Source organism: Rhinolophus sinicus, linkage group LG04, assembly GCF_036562045.2.
Source record: "Rhinolophus sinicus isolate RSC01 linkage group LG04, ASM3656204v1, whole genome shotgun sequence".
Classification (NCBI taxonomy): domain Eukaryota; kingdom Metazoa; phylum Chordata; class Mammalia; order Chiroptera; family Rhinolophidae; genus Rhinolophus; species Rhinolophus sinicus.
This window is the reverse complement of record NC_133754.1, coordinates 137510256-137529159: the sequence shown is the minus strand read 5'-3', so window position 1 is coordinate 137529159 and position 18904 is coordinate 137510256. Positions and strand designations below refer to the sequence as shown.

Below are 18904 nucleotides of genomic sequence, written 5' to 3'. Positions count from 1 at the left end.
TGACTGTTGGAAGGAATAAACTTTGGGCCTTGAGGCTAAACAACCAATGCACATAAAAATCTCTCACCTTCTTTCATTTATTCTTGTATCAGACTTGGCTGATAACTACTGGTCCGGAGCCAATAACAACTTCCAGGCCCGGAGTAATCATTGACTTAAAATAAAAAATCCTCTCTGACTCTACCCGGGAGAGAATGAAATAATAAAAGTTATTTTTAACTTTACAAGTTACAGTTGTGGCTCATGCGGTTAATGGTTAAAGAGATTTTTGGACCTGTAGTTCCTCTCTTTCTGTGGTCCTTTGGACTGGACATCAAAGAAATGTAGGCACCATCCACCCAAAACATACCTTTTTGTGTGTTTTTTCATAGCATTCACTTACTAGGGGTTACAATTGATTGAAAAAAATAGGATAAGTTTTCTTATCATAGAAGGTAATTATAGGATTGGGGACCTAGAAAGAGCTTGGAGGAATAAAGTAGCCATAATAGCAATAGTAGTTGTCGTTTTGTAGTAATAGTAGTAGTAATACTAGCAGTAGTGGTAGCAGCTGCCGAAGGAGCAGAAATGGCATGATTTTTTAAGCATCTACTATATCCAGGTGCTACACTGGATGCCTTACATGTAGTATATTACCTCATTTAGTCTTCACAGCAGCCCTGCAAAGCAAACACTTCAGTCCTGTCTTACTATCTTACAGGCGAGAAATTGAGATTCAGAGAAGTAACTTGCGTAAGACAGGCTGTTAGTAAAATTTTTCCCCTATCTGAAGATTTACACTTCAGACATAAGCCAGTCAGATGGCTGAAGTTTAGTAAGCAAGGTCAAGGTCAAGGGCAGAGGTTTTTTTACTAAATCGATTTTGAGTTTCAAGCCCTGCCTCAGGCTATAGGGACCAAGTGTTTAACAATGATGTGTTGGGGGTTCCAAGAGAGATCAGGGGGCAGGGGCACAAATCACTTCTGACAAAGAAAACCCATCAGTGCATTCAGTTTCAATCAGCATTGAAATAAACGTGGGTTTTCCAGAGTGCTTAAGTCAGAACAGATCTAAAACTTTTAGAGGAATTGGACAGCCCTAGAAATCTCATTTACTGTGAATTGGTGGCCACAGCTAATGAAGAAGACATACATGTCTTCTCCAGCCTGAGTGTCACGATCCCTCGAACACCGTCTGGGACACGTCACTAGGCAGATGAATGGGCACTAGAACCAGCTTCCTAAGATCTCCGAGGCTTTAGGAGCCCCCGGGAACATGGATTTGTGGATAGAATCAGGGTTTCTTCTATTTGGAATTGGCAATTTCTACATCTTCACCTTTCAACTTGGTGGCATCCTGGAGGCAGTTCAGGCCTTGGGCCAGGGTGAGGACATGTGTCCAGAAAATATGGTGGTTGTCCCCTCAAGCTGACTCAAATCACGGAACTTTTCAGGGCATGGTGAGCCCTTGTTTCCTCCAAAATGGCCAGATGTAAGTAAGGGGGATGCTGATGAAAACCTGCACATTATAAAGAGAAAAATCCCTACTGCCTCGTTTTATCTGCGCAAGAGGGATCTTTTGAAATACATAGTAATGAAGTATACTTGGCTGCGTCTCCTGGATTCCAGATCTCATTCCTTTTGCACAAAGTGCATTCACTGGCAAAAAGGAGCAGTCAGGAATAAATGCTTGTACCTTGGACAGGAGTCAGAGCTATTTCTCAATTCAGTGCCCTAAAGGGCGGCTCCCAGAGAGATCCAGAGTCTTGTGATGTCAAGAAAGTGAATAAAACCTGCTTGAACCCTGCAAGGTTTGTCTTTCCCTGAAATACTTTTGCCCATCCACCCCTCCCATTATCCTACCATCCTTCCAGGGAACGTAAATTCCTGGCACGTAATTAGATGTTCAGTAAATGATTGGCTGAGTGAACAGATGGAAAAAGGAAGGAATAAAACAGGTGGAGAAGTATTTGGCACTTGTTTAGGATGGGTGGGTAGATAAAGCCTTCCATAAACACCACAGGTGGTAAAACTCCTTCCTTCCTCTTGAACATCTCTCTGGCTCGTTTTCTGTGTGCCACTCGTGCAGTTCTTCCTTGCATTAGAGTGATTTGCCATATCTGCCCCTGGAAGGAGATCACACTGCCCCCTAACCCCCCAGTCTCCCACAGCCCTCTCACGAGGCGGAGCTGGTGCTCGGCAGATAACAGATTCTGACTGGCCGACTGGGGGACACGGTAGTAACAGCCATCGGGACTAACCGTTTCAGGACAGGGCCCTTGAAGGAAGAAAGGGTATCTAAGTCCTTTCACACTGGTGTGTTTTGGCTACAGTGTCACGGCCACAGCCGCCAGCATCGGAGCTGCCGGGGTGCCCCAGGCCGGCCTGGTGACCATGGTGATCGTGCTGAGTGCCGTGGGCCTGCCCACTGAGGATGTCACCCTGATCATCGCCGTGGACTGGCTCCTGTGAGTTGGAATAATCGCGCTGCCTGGGCCCAGTGGGAAGGCGGCTTCCCAGCCTTGCTCTGCAGTCTGTCATCATTCTCTCCTCATACTGCCTAACGAGCCATCTGTTGCTGCTTTAATTTCCCTCTGGCCAGCCCATCTGATAACGCGCTTAAAAATTAACTCCTCATAACTTCGAGCAGTGATTTTAAAAAGCAAGTGATCTCTGTCAGCTCATTATACTCCTGGTAATGCTCAAGGTTAGGAACTGGGTAAGGGACGAGATAAACATAAAATAATACGGTGAGGAAGCCAGGTGAGGCCCCAGACACTCCCAACCCCACGAGCTGCCCGAGCCTGTCCCAGCCCTGGATCAGCTGCCTGGGTTCAGAACCACCTGTTCCCAGTCAGCCTGTCTCCCCAAATGTCAGACCGTCGGGGCAGTTGCAGGAGCAAAGGCTTTGCTTAAGACTGACTTGGGTGTGAATCACCATTCAGTGTCATCTTACTGGCTTTTGACCTTGAGTAAGTTCCTAACCTCTCTGAGGTCCAGTTGCATTATCTGTGAGGTGGAAAGATTCTATCTGAAAGGATTGGTGTGAGGACTGAGTGAGCTAATATGGGAGGGTGTCTGGCAGGCAGTATTGCTCAGTAAAAGGCAAGTTTTATTATCACTAGAATGAGGGGGACCATTCAGGCCTCAATCATCAAGTCTACTGCTCGCTCTCACGCACACGTACACACAGCTGAGGAACACAGCAGAACATCTGTGCTATGTTCTGGGTAAGGGTAAGAACGTGCCTTTGGTGACCCCCGAGGTTAAAGCTAGAACGAGCCTGGTTCCCAGCTCTGTCCTTGATTGACACCGTTTGTGCCCTGGTCTTCCAGCATCTAGGTCTGGCTCTGTCCCCTGGCCATAGGGGTGAGTGTAGCTCCATAGTGAGCCTTCACTCAGAAGCCGCCCAGGCTTACTGGGGAGTCCATTGCTATGTAGTTTGTAAGTGGCAGCTGAGATGGACGGAAGGGAAGCAGAAACATTCCATGTGGGTTTGAAGATACAGTCATTCCCAGAAGGCAGAAGCTCCCATACCTGGGGCCCCCCTCAGTAGCGAGCTGGTTCTACAAGGCCCAACCAAGGTGACACCTTTCTTGCAAAGTTACCCAACCACTGAGGCAAAGTGCTTCAAATGTTCTTCCTAGTGGTGGTGGTGGATTTGCAATTCTCTCCTTTCTCTCGTTCTTCCTGGAATCAGTGACCTTCAATGCCAAGATAACCACAGAAGTCAAAGGCCCAATCTGCTCCATGGGATAAAGACACTGGCTGGTTCATACTAAGGTCCAGTTCAATCCATAGCCTTGTGCTAAATACAGGGGCATCCAGAATGGACATGTGTAAGCGTTGTCCACCTTTTCTGTCCTGCAGGTGTAGTTTGCACAAGAATATTCATGTATATGGTTCCTACAGCAATGCCCCAGCGTCCTCTCTCCAGGATGCCTTCTCTACCTACACATCTTCCTGCCTCCAGCCTCTTCTTCAGGCTGTCTGGGAGTTAAGACTGGCTGGGGGTGCCCTAAGGAGAAAGCCATTCCCAGGCAGACGTGCTTTCTGACCCTGTGCTCTGCGACATCCCTGCTGGCTTGCTCATAGGGTGACCTAGTAGTAAAAAACAAGTACACCAGGGATACACACACACACACACACACACACACACACGGCACATACACACAGACACACACGGCACATACACCACCCACGCAACATCCAAGTTCTCACACTTTAGCCAAAAGATAGCCTGGAAATGCCCACACCAGACAGAGTTTAGGGGTGAAAGAATTGCTGAATTTTGATCCTCAGCTCCCCAAAAGTATCTATGAAGACTTCACATTTCTTTGGGAGGAAACAAGAGAGTTTAGGGAGACTGGTGCTGAATTTAGGGGAGTCATTGTGACCTATTGGGAGCCTGTTTGCCCATTCTGTCCCTTTATGCACCACCTCCTGCCCCAGGCCTGTGACAAGAGGAGCTTCTGCTCAGCCAGCCAGGAGGACAGCACTTGCTGCATTTGCTAAACTTATAACTGAATGCTTCAGGTCCTTTTCTCGCTCCAATGGCAAAGGAAAATGAAATCTGGGCCTCCTGTCTGACTAGCTTCTCCCTTCCCCAGGGACCGATTCAGGACCATGGTGAACGTGCTCGGTGATGCGTATGGAACGGGTATTGTGGAGAAGCTCTCTAAGAAGGAGCTGGAGCAGATGCACGTTTCATCTGAAGTCAACTTCGTAAACCCCTTTGCTGTGGAATCCACGACACTCGATAACGAAGACTCAGAAGCCAAGAAGTCCTATGTCAACGGAGGCTTTGCCGTCGACAAATCTGACAGCATCTCGTTCACCCAGACCTCACAGTTCTAGAGCCGCTGACTTCAGATGCCTGGGAGTGATGAAGTACATCACTTAGCAAATTCAAACATTAAGGGAAAGAAAAACACTAACGGCCAATTGTACATTTGACCTCATATACAGACCTCCAGATTATTTTCTATATTTGGATTCACAGCTTTCACTCTCCCAAGTTCTGGGATTTGGGGTGGGGGTAAGATAAAAGGAAATTGATTAAAAGGAAAGCTGTATTATCTGGAGTTTTAAAATTCTATGAGAGACAAAGTTTGAAAGTATCAAGAAGCAACTGTTGGAAGTAGGTAACAGGTGAAAGAGAAGTTGCTCTCTCATGCACAGACCCGTGTTTGGGGTTTTTTAAAAAAAAATATTCTGTCATTGACTACAAATTTTTACTCAGGATTTCTATTGGCGTGGATTTCCTTTGATGTGTCATGTTTTTATAGATTATAATGCATCTAAACCACCCTCCTCCCCCAGTTAATGTGCCAAATTGTCTATTTTGAACTCATCTCCAGCCAATTTCAAAGAAATGTCTTTGAAAGAAAACAGACTACACAGTTCTGCAATAACAATTTTAAGATGGATGTCGGGTTTGGGGGGAAAGGAGAAGGGTTCTCTTTTCATTGTACTGTACTGGGACACTGGTAACTATTAACTCAGTGTTCAGTATAGAGTTAGATGTGTGCCTGTGTGTGTGTGTGTGTGTTTGTGTGTGTGTGTGTGTTTGTGTTATCTTCATATAACTTGCCAGATAGAGATCAGAATTGAACTGTCAATGTGAAATAAAAAGCTCTCCTTATACTTGAATAATAACTATGATTCCAATCCAGAGCTGCTTTGGGGCTTATAAGAACTCACTCAGGAGCGCTGGAATGAGAAATCATGTTGTTCAATCGTCTCATGTCTGTATCAGCCCCAAAGCAGAGCTACATTATGGTGATATCCCGAGGTGGCGTTGTCATCCATTACAACTTCCAGATTCTACTGCTGGGAGGGAATCCATATCAGCTCTATATAAGATTATATACAAAGGGGTCACTCACATAAGGCTATATGTGTTTTTATCCAACTGGAAAGCTTCATCCTTCCAAGGTTAGTTATACCCACTTAAAAATGACAACACGTTGCCTTTTTGTACCCATCAGAGTACAACAACAGTTGTATTTTAATACAGAGTTGATGGGTTGAACAAGCCAGCCACACTGACCAGAAAAACGCTCTCCTTACCGTGGATTCTTGCAGAGTAAATTGCCTGACATGAGACACTGGTATCAGTGGGCTGGGAAAATTCCATTGTATGGCACTGTCTCCTCCTCCAAAGAGAGGATTGTTCCAACAAGGAGTCCAGTCATCTTGGCCCTGCTCATTGAAATCCATTGCTTGTCATTCTCCTAATTTATGAAGATAGCTTATTAAATCTGTGCTTCAGCTCACATCTTGTAAATAACGCTTAACATAAATTTGTGTTGGCATTGAGATCCAGAATACTCACGTTTCTGCCGTTTTGAGTAGCCAATTAAAGCCTGTGCTTTTCTATTTAAAAAACCAGAAATTGTGCCAAAGATCATGGAAAAGTAAATGCTCAGTATTGACCACCTGCACCTGAAATCTACAAGAGAATGATACTGAATTGGCATGTAAACATCATTAATATGGACCAGTAATTCAGTGTTGTAAAATGCAAATAATGGTGTTGTTTATAGGAAGTAAATCTAAATATAAATGCAGTTGAATCAATAATGTATCTTGGGCTGAATGGTTGCCCCCTCGGCAGGTGTCCCTGATTTGAGGCACGAGCGTTGGCAGATCTGTACATGAATTGCACATCATCCTTATTTTGGAGTCAGTTTGTAACCAGCCTCTTAACACACTGTGCTGTTAACTCATGGAAGAGAACAAGGTTCCATTTCAGTCTCAATAAACATTTCCATCATTCTTTCTTCCCGCCTTTTTCTTTATCTGTTCTTTTGTCTCACTTGCTGGGATGGGTGTGGGAAGGCGGAGATGTGGTCGGTTGATTCAGATTGTACACGGATTATTGTTTCCAAAACTGTGTTTAGATCCAAGATTGAAAAAGCAGCGCTTGAGGAAAAGCAATCTAATTCGTCATGGTAATCAGTAGGGATGATAAGGCTGAAATTCACTGTCATTATGAATAGTGTACCCATACGTGATGAGTGAGATGAAAGGGAAGGTAGAATTTGGTTAGAAATTGCTGTAATGGGAGATAGTCTTATCACAAGCCAATGGTGACTTCGCTTCATTGAAGGACCAATCTGCCCTCTGAAATGTGCCTATAAACTGTGAATGGCTGTCTTCAGAGCTCGTTAAAGGGTTGGCACAGTGCTGCCTGGAGCCTGAGCCATGACAGGCGTCTGCTGGTGGAACCACTAGTGTGTGATAGACAACAGGGGAACCGGCAGCTCCCTCCGTCCCACTGAGACAGTATGCTCATAAAACTGAAAGCAACACGGGAACAAGAAGGACAAATAAAAACTCATAGACATAGACAACAGTTTAGTGGTTACCAGAGGGTAAGGGGGGGGGGGTCATTGAGGGTAAATAGGGTCAAATATATGGTGATGGAAGGAGAACTGACTCTGGATAGTGAGCACACAATGTGATGTATAGATGATGTGTTACAGGATTGTACACCTGAAACCTATAATTTTACGAACCACTGTCACTCCAATAAATTTTTTAACAATGCTTATCATACCTGGCCAAACTAATTCAGAAGTTTTGTCTTCTGGCAACATGGGTTAAAAATACCTAACCACACCTCTCCTTAGAAAGAGAGAGAAGTGTTTGGAAGAGTTAGTGCCCCCTGAATAGGGGCCCCCACATGTTTTTTATCTTGCCCCAAGTATACTCATGTACAGAGGAATGGTGTTATCAGCTCTGGAAAATGACTGTTTTTGAACAAATTCTAGTGAGCCCCCTGGATACAAGGCCTTTTATTTAAAACCCATCCCATTCTTAAACAGTGTGAGGAAACGGGGTTGGCTTATAATCTGGCAGTGGACCAGCAACCTTTTCAGGTGTATTAGAATCTTCCCTTTGCGGGTATTTAAGTGAATGGTCTCTTACTACACACCTAAACACACAGCTCTGGTCTCTTACCAGCTTTGTGACCCTTGCCAGTAATCTAGGCCTTGGTTTAATCTTCTGTGAAATGGTGATAAATCTTGCCCCTTAAGATTGCTGTAAGTATTAAATGAGAAAATGTATATGATGCGTTTAGCAGAGACTCTGTCACATAATATGTTTGATACATGTGAATGGCCCTACACCCTCAACCCCCATTTACATGGGTAACCCATGGAGATGCAACTGCAGTTGCTATTCAGTGTTTTAGGACCTTTGTCACTGATATAATTAAGGATCGTAGCTGTCATCACTTGGTATCAGCTGAGTTCTTAGAGCAAACAGTGAGACAATACATTAACTCCCATTCCACGAAAATTTCATTTAGTTAGTGTAAGACTTAGAATATTTTCTCCTATAAAATATCACAGGGGGACTAAACAAAAGTGTTCGCTGCCTTTCTTCTGTCTTGAGACATAGGGGTTTGAGATCAGGCTGCACACGTGAGGCCGAGACGCACAATCACGTGGCCCCTCTGGATGCTGAAATGAAGAGTACAACGGCAGGTCACTTCTGCAGTCTTGGCCGGTAAATTTTGTGTGGCTGTCCTCCCCATTCTGGGACTTTGTTCTGGGCCTCTCATGGGGCTTTTTAATATCCCCTGTGGTGGGAAATGTACCTCCCTCCCCTGTAATCTTAGACTTTTTAAGTGAAAGCCATATAATATAAACAACAAGAAGTAAGCTTTGTTAAATTAGCTTGGGGAACAATATATTGATCCATATATATTGAATTAGGTGACTAAGTGTATGAAGTTACTCACCATGGATGGAGATGACAGGACATTTCTCAATGGCCCAGGCTAAATAATGCTACAAAACTCCTAAGCAAGTAGTAAGACCTAACCACACAATTTCTGTCCCATTTCTTCTCTCACTAGGAAAACCAATGCCATATTTGATTCGCAGAGTGCCCTTCCAGGATTCTGGAGACACGTGGTTTCATCTATAAATCTCCACTTTTAAGAGACCACTTTTAAGTCTGCCAATTTTAAGATTCCACAAAGTTTAGAACAGTTATTAGTAAACCCCCAAAGCCAAGATAAAAATCAATATCCCTTTTATTATTCTGGTTAAAGGAAAGGAAAAAGGAAAGCAGTGGTCTGTTCTAGAGAAGTTTGACTAATTTCTAGAAGGCACTGGGAAATTGGCCTTATGAAAGCAGAACCGGGATATTACCTAAGAAAAGCTTGTCCCCCAAAAGTACCATTTATCAGAAGACAGAGGCAAGAAGCTGAAAACTAAAATACAGAATCAACCAAACCCCTGACTAGTAGTGTCTGGACACACCACACACACGTTTTCCAGATTATAGACACGTAGACTCTGGTAGCTGCAGGAAAGCTACCAGGTATCAGCAAGGTTATAAGGATGTCACGTCCTTGTCCCCCACTTCAGAGCATTTGAGGGAATGCAAAGCGTTGCATCACCTGTGTTATTTCAGAATCAAAGGTCTGGCTGCCAAAGGAAGAAATGAGAGTTTGGAAATCTGGCACTAGCCAGGATTGGCTTTATCTTGTCCAGACCCTGTCGAAAGATAGGTTTTCCAAGGTGAGGATCAGACTGAATGAAATAAATGGAGTGATGCCAGGAGGGTAATCGGGGTAGAAAAGGCACCACTCTGTCACTGTACAGGCGCTTCGTTTATGGACACACCTTTACAAAGTACTGAGGGCACATTTTAAAGATGACTGATCATCCTCCAAACTTCTAATGGACCTTTCATTTAAGGGGTCCTTGTGTTGTGTTTCCACGGTCACAAGTTTAGCTTAGCAAGAATAATAAGCCAGAGGAAAGCTTTGTTTGACCTGATAACTCTGGAGGAAAAAAAATACATATACCATGATTTTATACACACACACACACACACACACACACACACACACGAGGTCGGACAATTAAGTTCACGAACTCATCCTAGAAAAAGTGCTACATACGCGTGTATGTATATATGTGCATATATATATATATATATATATATATATATATATATATATTATACATTTTTTTCTCCAAAACGAATCCAAGGATGATGTAATGTTGCGGTCTTTAGGAAACGGGGTATGTCTTACAGGTCAGAGAACTGCTACCATGCATGAAACTAAGTTATGTTATAAAGAAAAGCAATAGTGGTCAGAGTGATCCCCTGGCTGATCTTTCCCCAACACTTGCTTTTGTCTTCCCTGCGTGCCAAATTGGCTCTAATTCCCAGGGCTTACAAACTAATCCTCCATTTCCTAATTTAGCCAAAAAGGTTAAGACAGACAAACGTGTGTCAATTCCACATTGAGTACACACAAACTCAAGACTCTGCTCAGTCAAGAGGGGCCAATTAAGTTAGCCGAGCATGCCACCTGCAGTCGATGAGAAAATTAGCAGTACAAACAACAAGGCAGTCTCAGGCTGCGAAGGTACTGGGTGCTTTTCTGGCACTAAGGAAAAGTTTGCTCCTATATCATTCCAGGCAGACAGCCACCTACCCTATTCTTGGGCATCACCACCTTTCATAGAGATGACACGCTAAGGCAGTGTCTTTTAGGATGTTGACCTCCTCACTGCTATAGGCACTGAGGGAGGAGTTTTCTCCCTGCCAGGATGAATGCAGGACAGGACGGGATGTCATGACTCCAGAAGGAAAAACAGCAACAACACAGAGGAAACTCATTTTTATTTATTTGACAAATGTTTTCATAGCAATTACTGTGTGGCAAGCACTATTCTTAGCACTTAAAAAAATGCTAACTCACTTAATCTCAACAATATCATGAAGTGAGTACTATTATTTTTCCCTTTCTGTAGATGAAAAACTGGTACAAAATGTTAGTTAACTTGCCCACGTCACACAACAGATAGGTAGCACAGCAATTTGGCTTCAGTGTCAACATTCTCTACCAGGCATTAAAAGCCAGAGAAGGCCAGGCATGCTAGCATATTAATTCTAACTCAAGCCTGGGATGGCCTAAAATTTTCAAGACCAATAATAATTGTTAACACTTTCCAAGTGTTAACTCCGTGCCTGGCACTGTACTAAATGTTTTACGTGCTTAATCTCCTTTGATCTTCTCAACACTTCGATCAGTCAGGTTTTTTGTTATCCTCTATTTTCCAGATGAAGAAACTTTAGCTTAGAGAGGTTGAGTAACTTGCCCAAGTTCACACAGCTGGGACTCAAACCTGATTCTAAAGTCTGTGTTCCTAACCATTGAGATATGATTCTTCAAAATGCTGAAAAATTCCATGCAAATGGAAACCAAAAGAAAGCAGGGGTAATCAAAAACCTCTCAACAAAGAAAAGTCAGGGTCCAGATGGCTTCACTGGCAAATTCTAACAAACATTTAAAGAATTAATACCAGTTCTTCTCAAATTCTTCCAGAAAGTAGAAGAGGAGGGAACACTTTCAAACTCATTTTACAAGGCATTGCCCTGAAACCAAAGCCAGACAAGGACCTTACAAGAAAAAACAAACAAACAAACAAACAAAAACACTGCAGTCCAAAATCCCTGATGAACACAGATGCAAAAATACTCAACAAAATATTAGCAAACCGAATTCAACAATACATTAAAAGGATCATGGACCATGACCAAGTGGGATTTAACTCTGGGATATAGGATTGTTCAACATAGGCAAATAAACAAATGTGATACCCCACATTTTTCAAAATGAACAGTAAAAGTCATGTGATCATCTCAATAAATGCAGAAAAAGCATTTGACAAAATTCAACATCCTTTCATGATAAAAACTCTTAACAAATTGGGTACAGAAGGAACACTCCTAACATAACAAAGGCAATACATAGAGATCCAAGAGGGCAGAGTAGATAAACACGGTGCCTATGCCCTTCCATGAACACAATAAAATTACACCTAAATTATAGAACAGTCAAGCTGGAGAACCATCTGAAGTCTAGCAGAACAGAAGTCCTATAACTAAAAATATAAAAAAGAAGCCACGTAAGACAGGTCGGAGACACAGAGGTGCAGAACGGGCCCCACACCTGCGTGTGGTGGATGAGAATCAGGAGGGATATCTCGGCTGTGGAGGGTCCCCAGAGAAGAGCAAGGGACCCCAGCCACCACCAGGTTCCCCAGCCTGGAGTACTGGTGCCAGGAAGAGAAGCCCCCACAACATCTGGCTGTGAAAAACAGTGGGAATTTAAATCATCTGGGTGGGACGGAAAGCTTTGGGAAACCCAAATGTCCTCTTAAAACAGCCCGTGAACAGACTCACTTCCTCGCAGGCACTCACCTTGGGCTCCGGTGGAGGGATGGTGACTCAGGGGTTGACGGAGGCATACTGGAACAGACTGAAGTGCCTTGCTGCGTGGTAAGGGCTGCAGTACACTCACCATTTTCACTGTGTGGCGTCCTGCTCCCTTGCAGCCAGCAGGTGGGCTCCATCTTCCCTGTGTTGAGCCCGCCCCCTCTGGCCAAATCTGAATCTGACTGGCCTGGTGAGCTCCACCATTCTGCCCTGCTGACTCACTGGGACCCCTCCCCATCCAAATCCCCAATGCTGGAGGCACTTTCTCTGCAAGCAGCCAGCCCTGCCCACATTGCACTCTTAACTATCTGAGTCCTCAGGCCCCAGGCAGGCGGCAACTGACCTCTGTGTGCTCTGAGACTTTTGCTGAGTCACTCCAGGCTCAGCACTGGCACCAAACCAGAGTCTTATTAACCTGGTGACCACAACTTTTCCCACTCTAGTCACTTCCTGAGACCCTTTCTCACCCAACTCACACACTGCACAAGCTTTATCAGTGACTAAACTTTAAGGGAGTTGGCAGGTGGCAGCAGGCCTCAAGGTGTCCTGGCTTTTTGCAAAGCTACCCCAGGCCCAGTACTGGTGGCAGCCACCCTCAATTCACAGTGTGGCCTCTCCCACACGCCTCCGAATTTAGCACAGACATTGAAAAACTGGATCACTTCATAGCTCCTACCAGGTAGTCCCCAGCCAGCCACAGGAAGGGGATGACCTAGGCCTGCACCAGAGCCCCTTTCAAGATACCCCAGAACCAACATACTTGGATGTCAGCTTCAGAGCACCTCCCAATTAGCACCACAAGCGGCACACCCAAAGGGTGGTCTTAACAGGTACCAGAGCCCATTGGGGTGAATCTCACTCGGTGGGGTAAGCTTCCTGCACAGCAGCTTTAAGCTATGGATGTGGCCAAACCCCACAGCCAACAGCCTGAGGGCCAATGCTACCCACTGATGTACCAATAGCAATCAAGGTTCAACTATAATAGAAGAGCAACACAACTCACCCAAGGGACACTCCTGGAGCACCCAGAGCAGGGGACCAGGGAGATTGTGCCAGGGCCTCATGAGGCACCTACTACATAAGGCCACCCGACCAAGACTGGGAGGCATAGCAGATCTACCTAATACATAGAAGCATACACAGACAGGCAGCCAAAATGAGGAAACAAAGAAATACGTCCCAAATGGAAGGACAGGAGAAAACTCCAGATAAAGAACTAAACAAAATGGAGTCAAGAAACCTACCAGATAGATACAGAGTTCAAAACAATGGTTATAAGGATGCTCAAGAAACCTAGTGAGAACTTCAACAAAGAGATAGCAAGCATAAAAAAAGATATAGAAGCCATAAAAAAGAGCCAGTTAAAAGTGAAGAGTACAATAACTGAAAAAAAGAATGCACTGGAAGGAATCACCAGCCAATTAGATGAAGCAGAGGATCAAAATCAGTGATTTGGAAAACAATGTAGCAGAAAACACCCAATCAGAACAGCAACAGGAAAAAAGAGTAAGAAAATGTGGATAGTATAAGAGACCTCTAGGATAACATCAAGCGTAAGAACATTTACATCATAGAGGTACCAGAAGGAGACGAGAAAAAGCAAGGGATAGAGAACCTATTTGAAAAAATAAGGACTGAAAACTTTCCTAGCCTTTTTTTCATCTTTAAGACGGAAAAAAAAGATTTAAAAATATGAATGATAAAATACATATCTATCAACAATTACTTTCAATGTAAGTGGATTAAATGTTTCAATAAAAAACATAGGGTGGCTGAATGGATAAGAAAACAAAACCTTTACATATGCTGACTACAAAAGACTCACTTCAAGTTGAAAGACACACACAGACAGAAAGTAAAGGGATGGAAAAAGATATTTCATGAAAATGGAAATGAAAAAAAACCCAAAAAAATCTGGGGTAGCAACACGTATACCAGACAAAACAGACTTTAAAACAAAGGGTATAACAAGAGACAAAGACGGACCCAGTAATCCCACTTCTGGGTATTTATCTGAAGAAACCCAAAACTATACTTTGAGGGGACATGTACATCCATATGTTCATTGCAGCATTGTTTGCAATGGCCAAGATGTGGAGGCAGCCTGGGTGTCCTTCGATGGATGAATGGATAAAGAGTAGGTAGTACATATATACAATGGGATATTGCTCGGCCATGGAAGGGAATGGGTTCTTGCCATCTGCAGAGGCATGGATGGACCTGGAGGGTATTGTGCTGAGTGCAGTGTCAGACAGAGAAAAATAGAGGCCATGTGATTTTGCTTGTATGTGGAATCTGAAGAACAAAATAAACAAACAAAACAGAAAACAAACTCATAGATGCAGAGAACATTTTGATGGTAGCCAGATGGGAGGAGTGTTAGGGGGATGGGTGAAAAATGGGAAAGGGATTAAGAAGCACAACTTGGTTGTTACAAAATAGTCATGGGGATGTAGGGTACAGCATAAGGAATATAGTCAATAATATTGTAATAAATATATGGTGTCAGATGGGTACTAGATTTATCAGGGTGCTAGATGGGAGGGGTTGGGGGGCCAGTGAAAAAGGTTTTGGGATTAAGAAATACAAACTGGTAGTTACAAAATAGTCATGGGGATGTAAAGTACAGCATAGGGAATATAGTCAACAATATGGTAATAACTATGTATAGTGCCAGGTGCATAGTAGACTAGTCAGGGATCACTTCTTAAACTACATAAATGTCTAACCACTATGCTGTACACCTGAAATTAATATAAAATAATACTGAATTTCAACTGTAATAGAAAATTTTAAAGAGGGGAAAAGATGAAGGGGAATAAGAGGTTCAAATTTCCAGGTATAAAACAAGTAAGTCATGGCAATGTAACAACATACAGCATGGGGAATGTGTCAGTAATATTGTTATAACATGGTACAGTGTCAGATGGTTGCTGGATTTATGGTGATCACTTCTTTAGGTATATAAATGTTGAATAACTACGGTATACCCCTGAAACTAATATAATATAGTATGGTAGCTATATTTTAATAAAACATCTTTAAAAAAATAAAACAAAGAAAAGACAAATAAGAAACTTTAAAACAAAATAAAATGAAATAAAATAAAGGTGATCTTTGACAAGCCCACAGCTAATATCATACTCAACAGTTAAAGGTTGAAAGCTTTTCCTCTAAGATCAGGAATAATATAAGCTCCAAAGTAAACCAACATCCTGCTTGTGAAATCCAACAGGCATTTTCTCAGTCATTAATTTTTTACTCTTTTGTAATATTTGTCATGGTGAATGAGCTCATTTCCTACTAGTTCTCTTCCCTGGACGTTAAGACATTGCTGTGTTCTGTCCCGATCCTCTTCCTAAGCCCACGCTTCAATATCCTGTGTAACCCCCTCGTCCCTCCCTGTGGGTCTCATCTCTGCCCAGTGCTCGGCCTGTGCCAAACACACAGGCGTCCCTCAAATATGGACAAGCTCCATTTCCTTCTGGTCTCTCCGTCTTGACACTCTCCAGAAATGCATCCATTATCATGGTTTCAAATGCCACCTTTATCCAGATAATTTACAAAAACGTGTATCCACAAAATCTACAGCCGCCCTTGGTTTCTCCTGCCCGGACCTTCCAGCCAAACTTCAGATCCACATTTCTAACTTCTATTGGACATTTCCCTTTGATCTTTGCACCATCATTTTAAACTGAACTTACCCAAAGTCAAACTTATAAATTTCTTCTGTATTCCTTCATTCCTAAATTGGGTATTGCGTTTTCAAAATCATCATTGTTCCTACAGCAACCTAGAATCATAACAATTTCCTTGACCCTCTTTGACCCCAAGAGGTTGGAGGTGGCAGAGGTTCATCATTTGTTTGAATGCCTCCACTTGGGTGGAAGTCCCCGAGTGACAGTGCTGCCTCTCTGTGAAGTGGGCAGTCCATGACTCAGCCTCAGCTCATACATGAATAACTGGACGTGGCACATTCCTGAATTTTCTCTTCCCATGGAATTCTTAAATAAATAATGTGTACTTTGATAATCCGCAATTCTATTTACAACAATGAGACCTTCAAAAGAGGAACGTGATTCAAAGAGAACAAAAAATACTAAATCCAAGAGGAGGCCCCATTGTCTCGGAGCACCCAGCCTGCCTCATAGCATCCCAACCCCCAGTAATTCTGAATGTTCCCTACTTGGCCCTACTGCTAAAAAGAGACCATAAAAAAAAAAAAAAAAATCCCGCCCCAAAAGGTTGTACTTGGTCTCCTGTTTTGTTCTCTTAGTCCTGAGTTCTTGTCACCTCACGGCATGAAGAATGTGAATCTACAACGTGAAGGACACTCTGTCCTTCTGTCTGCAGAGCAGTTATCCTCTCAATCAATACTTCATTCCTGATGATTAACTAGTTCACCTTTATTCTGCAGCTCAGGCCAGGCCTTCTGACTTAACTTTTTCTTCTCTAAAGGAGCCAGACTCCCCCTCCCCCCACCACACACACACCATTAAAGTAAGTTGCCTGGTGATTTCTTCCCACCCCCGGAGTTTAATGAGCCCCTTTCTTCACTATGACCGTCCCACCCTGTCCAGGCTCTACACCCTAATTTCTAGACTTCTTCAATGGCTTTGTTATCGTCTCCCTGCTGGTGCCAGCCTCTACCCACTCCCAAACCACCCTGAACAAGATCATCAGATTAGTTGTCTGCTTTCCTGTCCCAGACCTCTAATGGTTTCTCACTGTCTACAGCACAAAGTCTAAAACACCAGGCCCAATATTTAAGACACTTCAGAAGATATCCCTAGAGGACATTTCCTTTTTCTCTATATACATATCCTTCATTAGACTCCAATTTTCTCACTTCTGCCAAAGCTCTTCTCCACCTGGTCTTCCTTAATGTCAAAAATAAATTCTGGGCCCTCATCGCCAAGATTCCATTATTTCTTACCTCACGGAACCTAGAGAAGTAACAGCATCTTGGTACATAATCAGATATTGCCTTATATTATTACGTTAACCAATATGAGACTTGATTATAACAATGATATTGAGTTTCACAAATTTCAGTTATTATTATTTCATATTATTAAGAGTCAAAACTGGTGGCTGCAGGCAAGATTCAGCTTCAGACCAGCTTCATGTAGCCATAGGGCCCTTTGTTGTTTTAGATTTGAATTTGAAGAATTTGAATGCATTCCAGAAGGTGGACGGAGTGCAGTTACACTCTCCATTTCACTCCAGTCCCCATCACTCACCATTATTTCAAACCCCACTGCTTCCAACAGTCACAAATCCTGCCTGGTCCTGAAGGCATTTGAGTTTGCAACACCTTTTGCTAGGCACACTTGAAACAGCTCATTGCCCTAATATGTCTGGAGACTCCAGGAGGGCACAGGTTATATTTTTCCTTAGCATAACTCATCCCTTATCCCACAAAGCCTTGTATAAGACTGAGCACATAGTAGGAGCTTAATCAATACAAGTTAAGTGATTCCATACAAAGTTATAGAATCAATTTAATTATTTGTCAAGACTGGAAGATCCCACGACTCAGTGAACAACGAATGTCATCATTCGCTTGTGTTGAACTTCCCTTATGCAATGACAAATGAGCTTTCATTAGGATGAGCTCTCACCATGAATCCAATACTTCCAACAATGGCACCTATTACATACAATCTGGAAGTCATCCCACTAAAAATAGGTGTGATGTTTATCTCAGTCCAAGATACCAATTTGAGTGTCAGTTCCTAGAGGAAAACGAACAGGGATATTTGTTTTGCGTTGGGGGATGGCTTCCTAAAAATATTCTTTACAAACATGATATTCCAATAATAGGAAAGAAGGACAGAAAGCATCTCTTGTTGGCCTAAACAAGAAGTGGTTAACCTCATTCCAACTTCTGTCAAGAGACCTTAGTTACCCTGTCACTCCACTGAAATGCTTTGAGTTCATTTTTTTTTCAAACCCTTTAGGTTGTATCATCCAGCATGCACCAGCCTCAGGGACAATCAGGTGACAACCAAGGGGTGATAGAAAGAACATGAGGTTTGGAGACAAGACAAAACAGGGTTTGGAAATTGCCTCTAATACACATTAGTTTTTATAAGCCTCAGTGTCCTTTGCAAAAAAGGGTGGAGGAGGGGGAATGCTTTCCTCCAATAATTGAATGAGAATAATAACAGCTAACACTTACTGAGTAATTATTTTGTGCCAGGTACCAATTTCAAGTGCTTTAAATGTGTTGATTCATCTATTTACGACAGTGTTATGACGTAGATACTATTATTACCTCCACTGCACACAGAAGGGACACTGAGGCACGAGGAGGTTAAGTTATTTGCCCAAGTCACTCATCCAGGAAATGGCAAAACCAGGATTCAGATACAGGTATTCTCACTCCAGAGCCCTCAGTCTTCACACCTACACGATAACACCCTCATGAAGCACTTGATACATTGGCTGGCAAAGTGAGGCACTAAACAAAGAACAGGAAAATGAGTGGGGCGGGAAGAAAGAAAATGATGATTATGCCATTTCTTTACTGGGAATCCAGTCTCCCAAGGTTAGGCAGTAAGGTCTTTAAAAAACTGTAGCTCTCTCAAGCCCCTCAAGAGTTGCCTCCTCTGTGGAAGAACCTAGAATAAATCACCCTCCACCCCCACCCAGGCTAGGCAGGA

General features: G+C 43.1%; 1 protein-coding gene and 1 long non-coding RNA gene across 2 annotated transcripts in view; one reads left to right on the top strand and one right to left on the bottom strand.

Annotated features, from left to right (window-relative positions):
* The window catches only part of SLC1A1 (solute carrier family 1 member 1), a 75591-nt gene extending 68828 nt beyond the window's left edge, over window positions 1-6763 (top strand). The window contains exons 11-12 of the mRNA XM_019729921.2: window positions 2312-2446; window positions 4589-6763. Coding sequence (XP_019585480.1) covers window positions 2312-2446; window positions 4589-4835 — 382 coding nt within the window. The 3' untranslated portion in view covers window positions 4836-6763. The remainder of the gene's footprint in view (window positions 1-2311; window positions 2447-4588) is intronic.
* LOC141571121 (uncharacterized) overlaps window positions 1-13011 on the bottom strand; it is a 73394-nt gene extending 60383 nt beyond the window's left edge. Inside the window, exon 1 of the long non-coding RNA XR_012495724.1 lies at window positions 12222-13011. This is a non-coding gene — a long non-coding RNA (uncharacterized LOC141571121). The remainder of the gene's footprint in view (window positions 1-12221) is intronic.
* Window positions 13012-18904: the final 5893 nt, after the last annotated feature.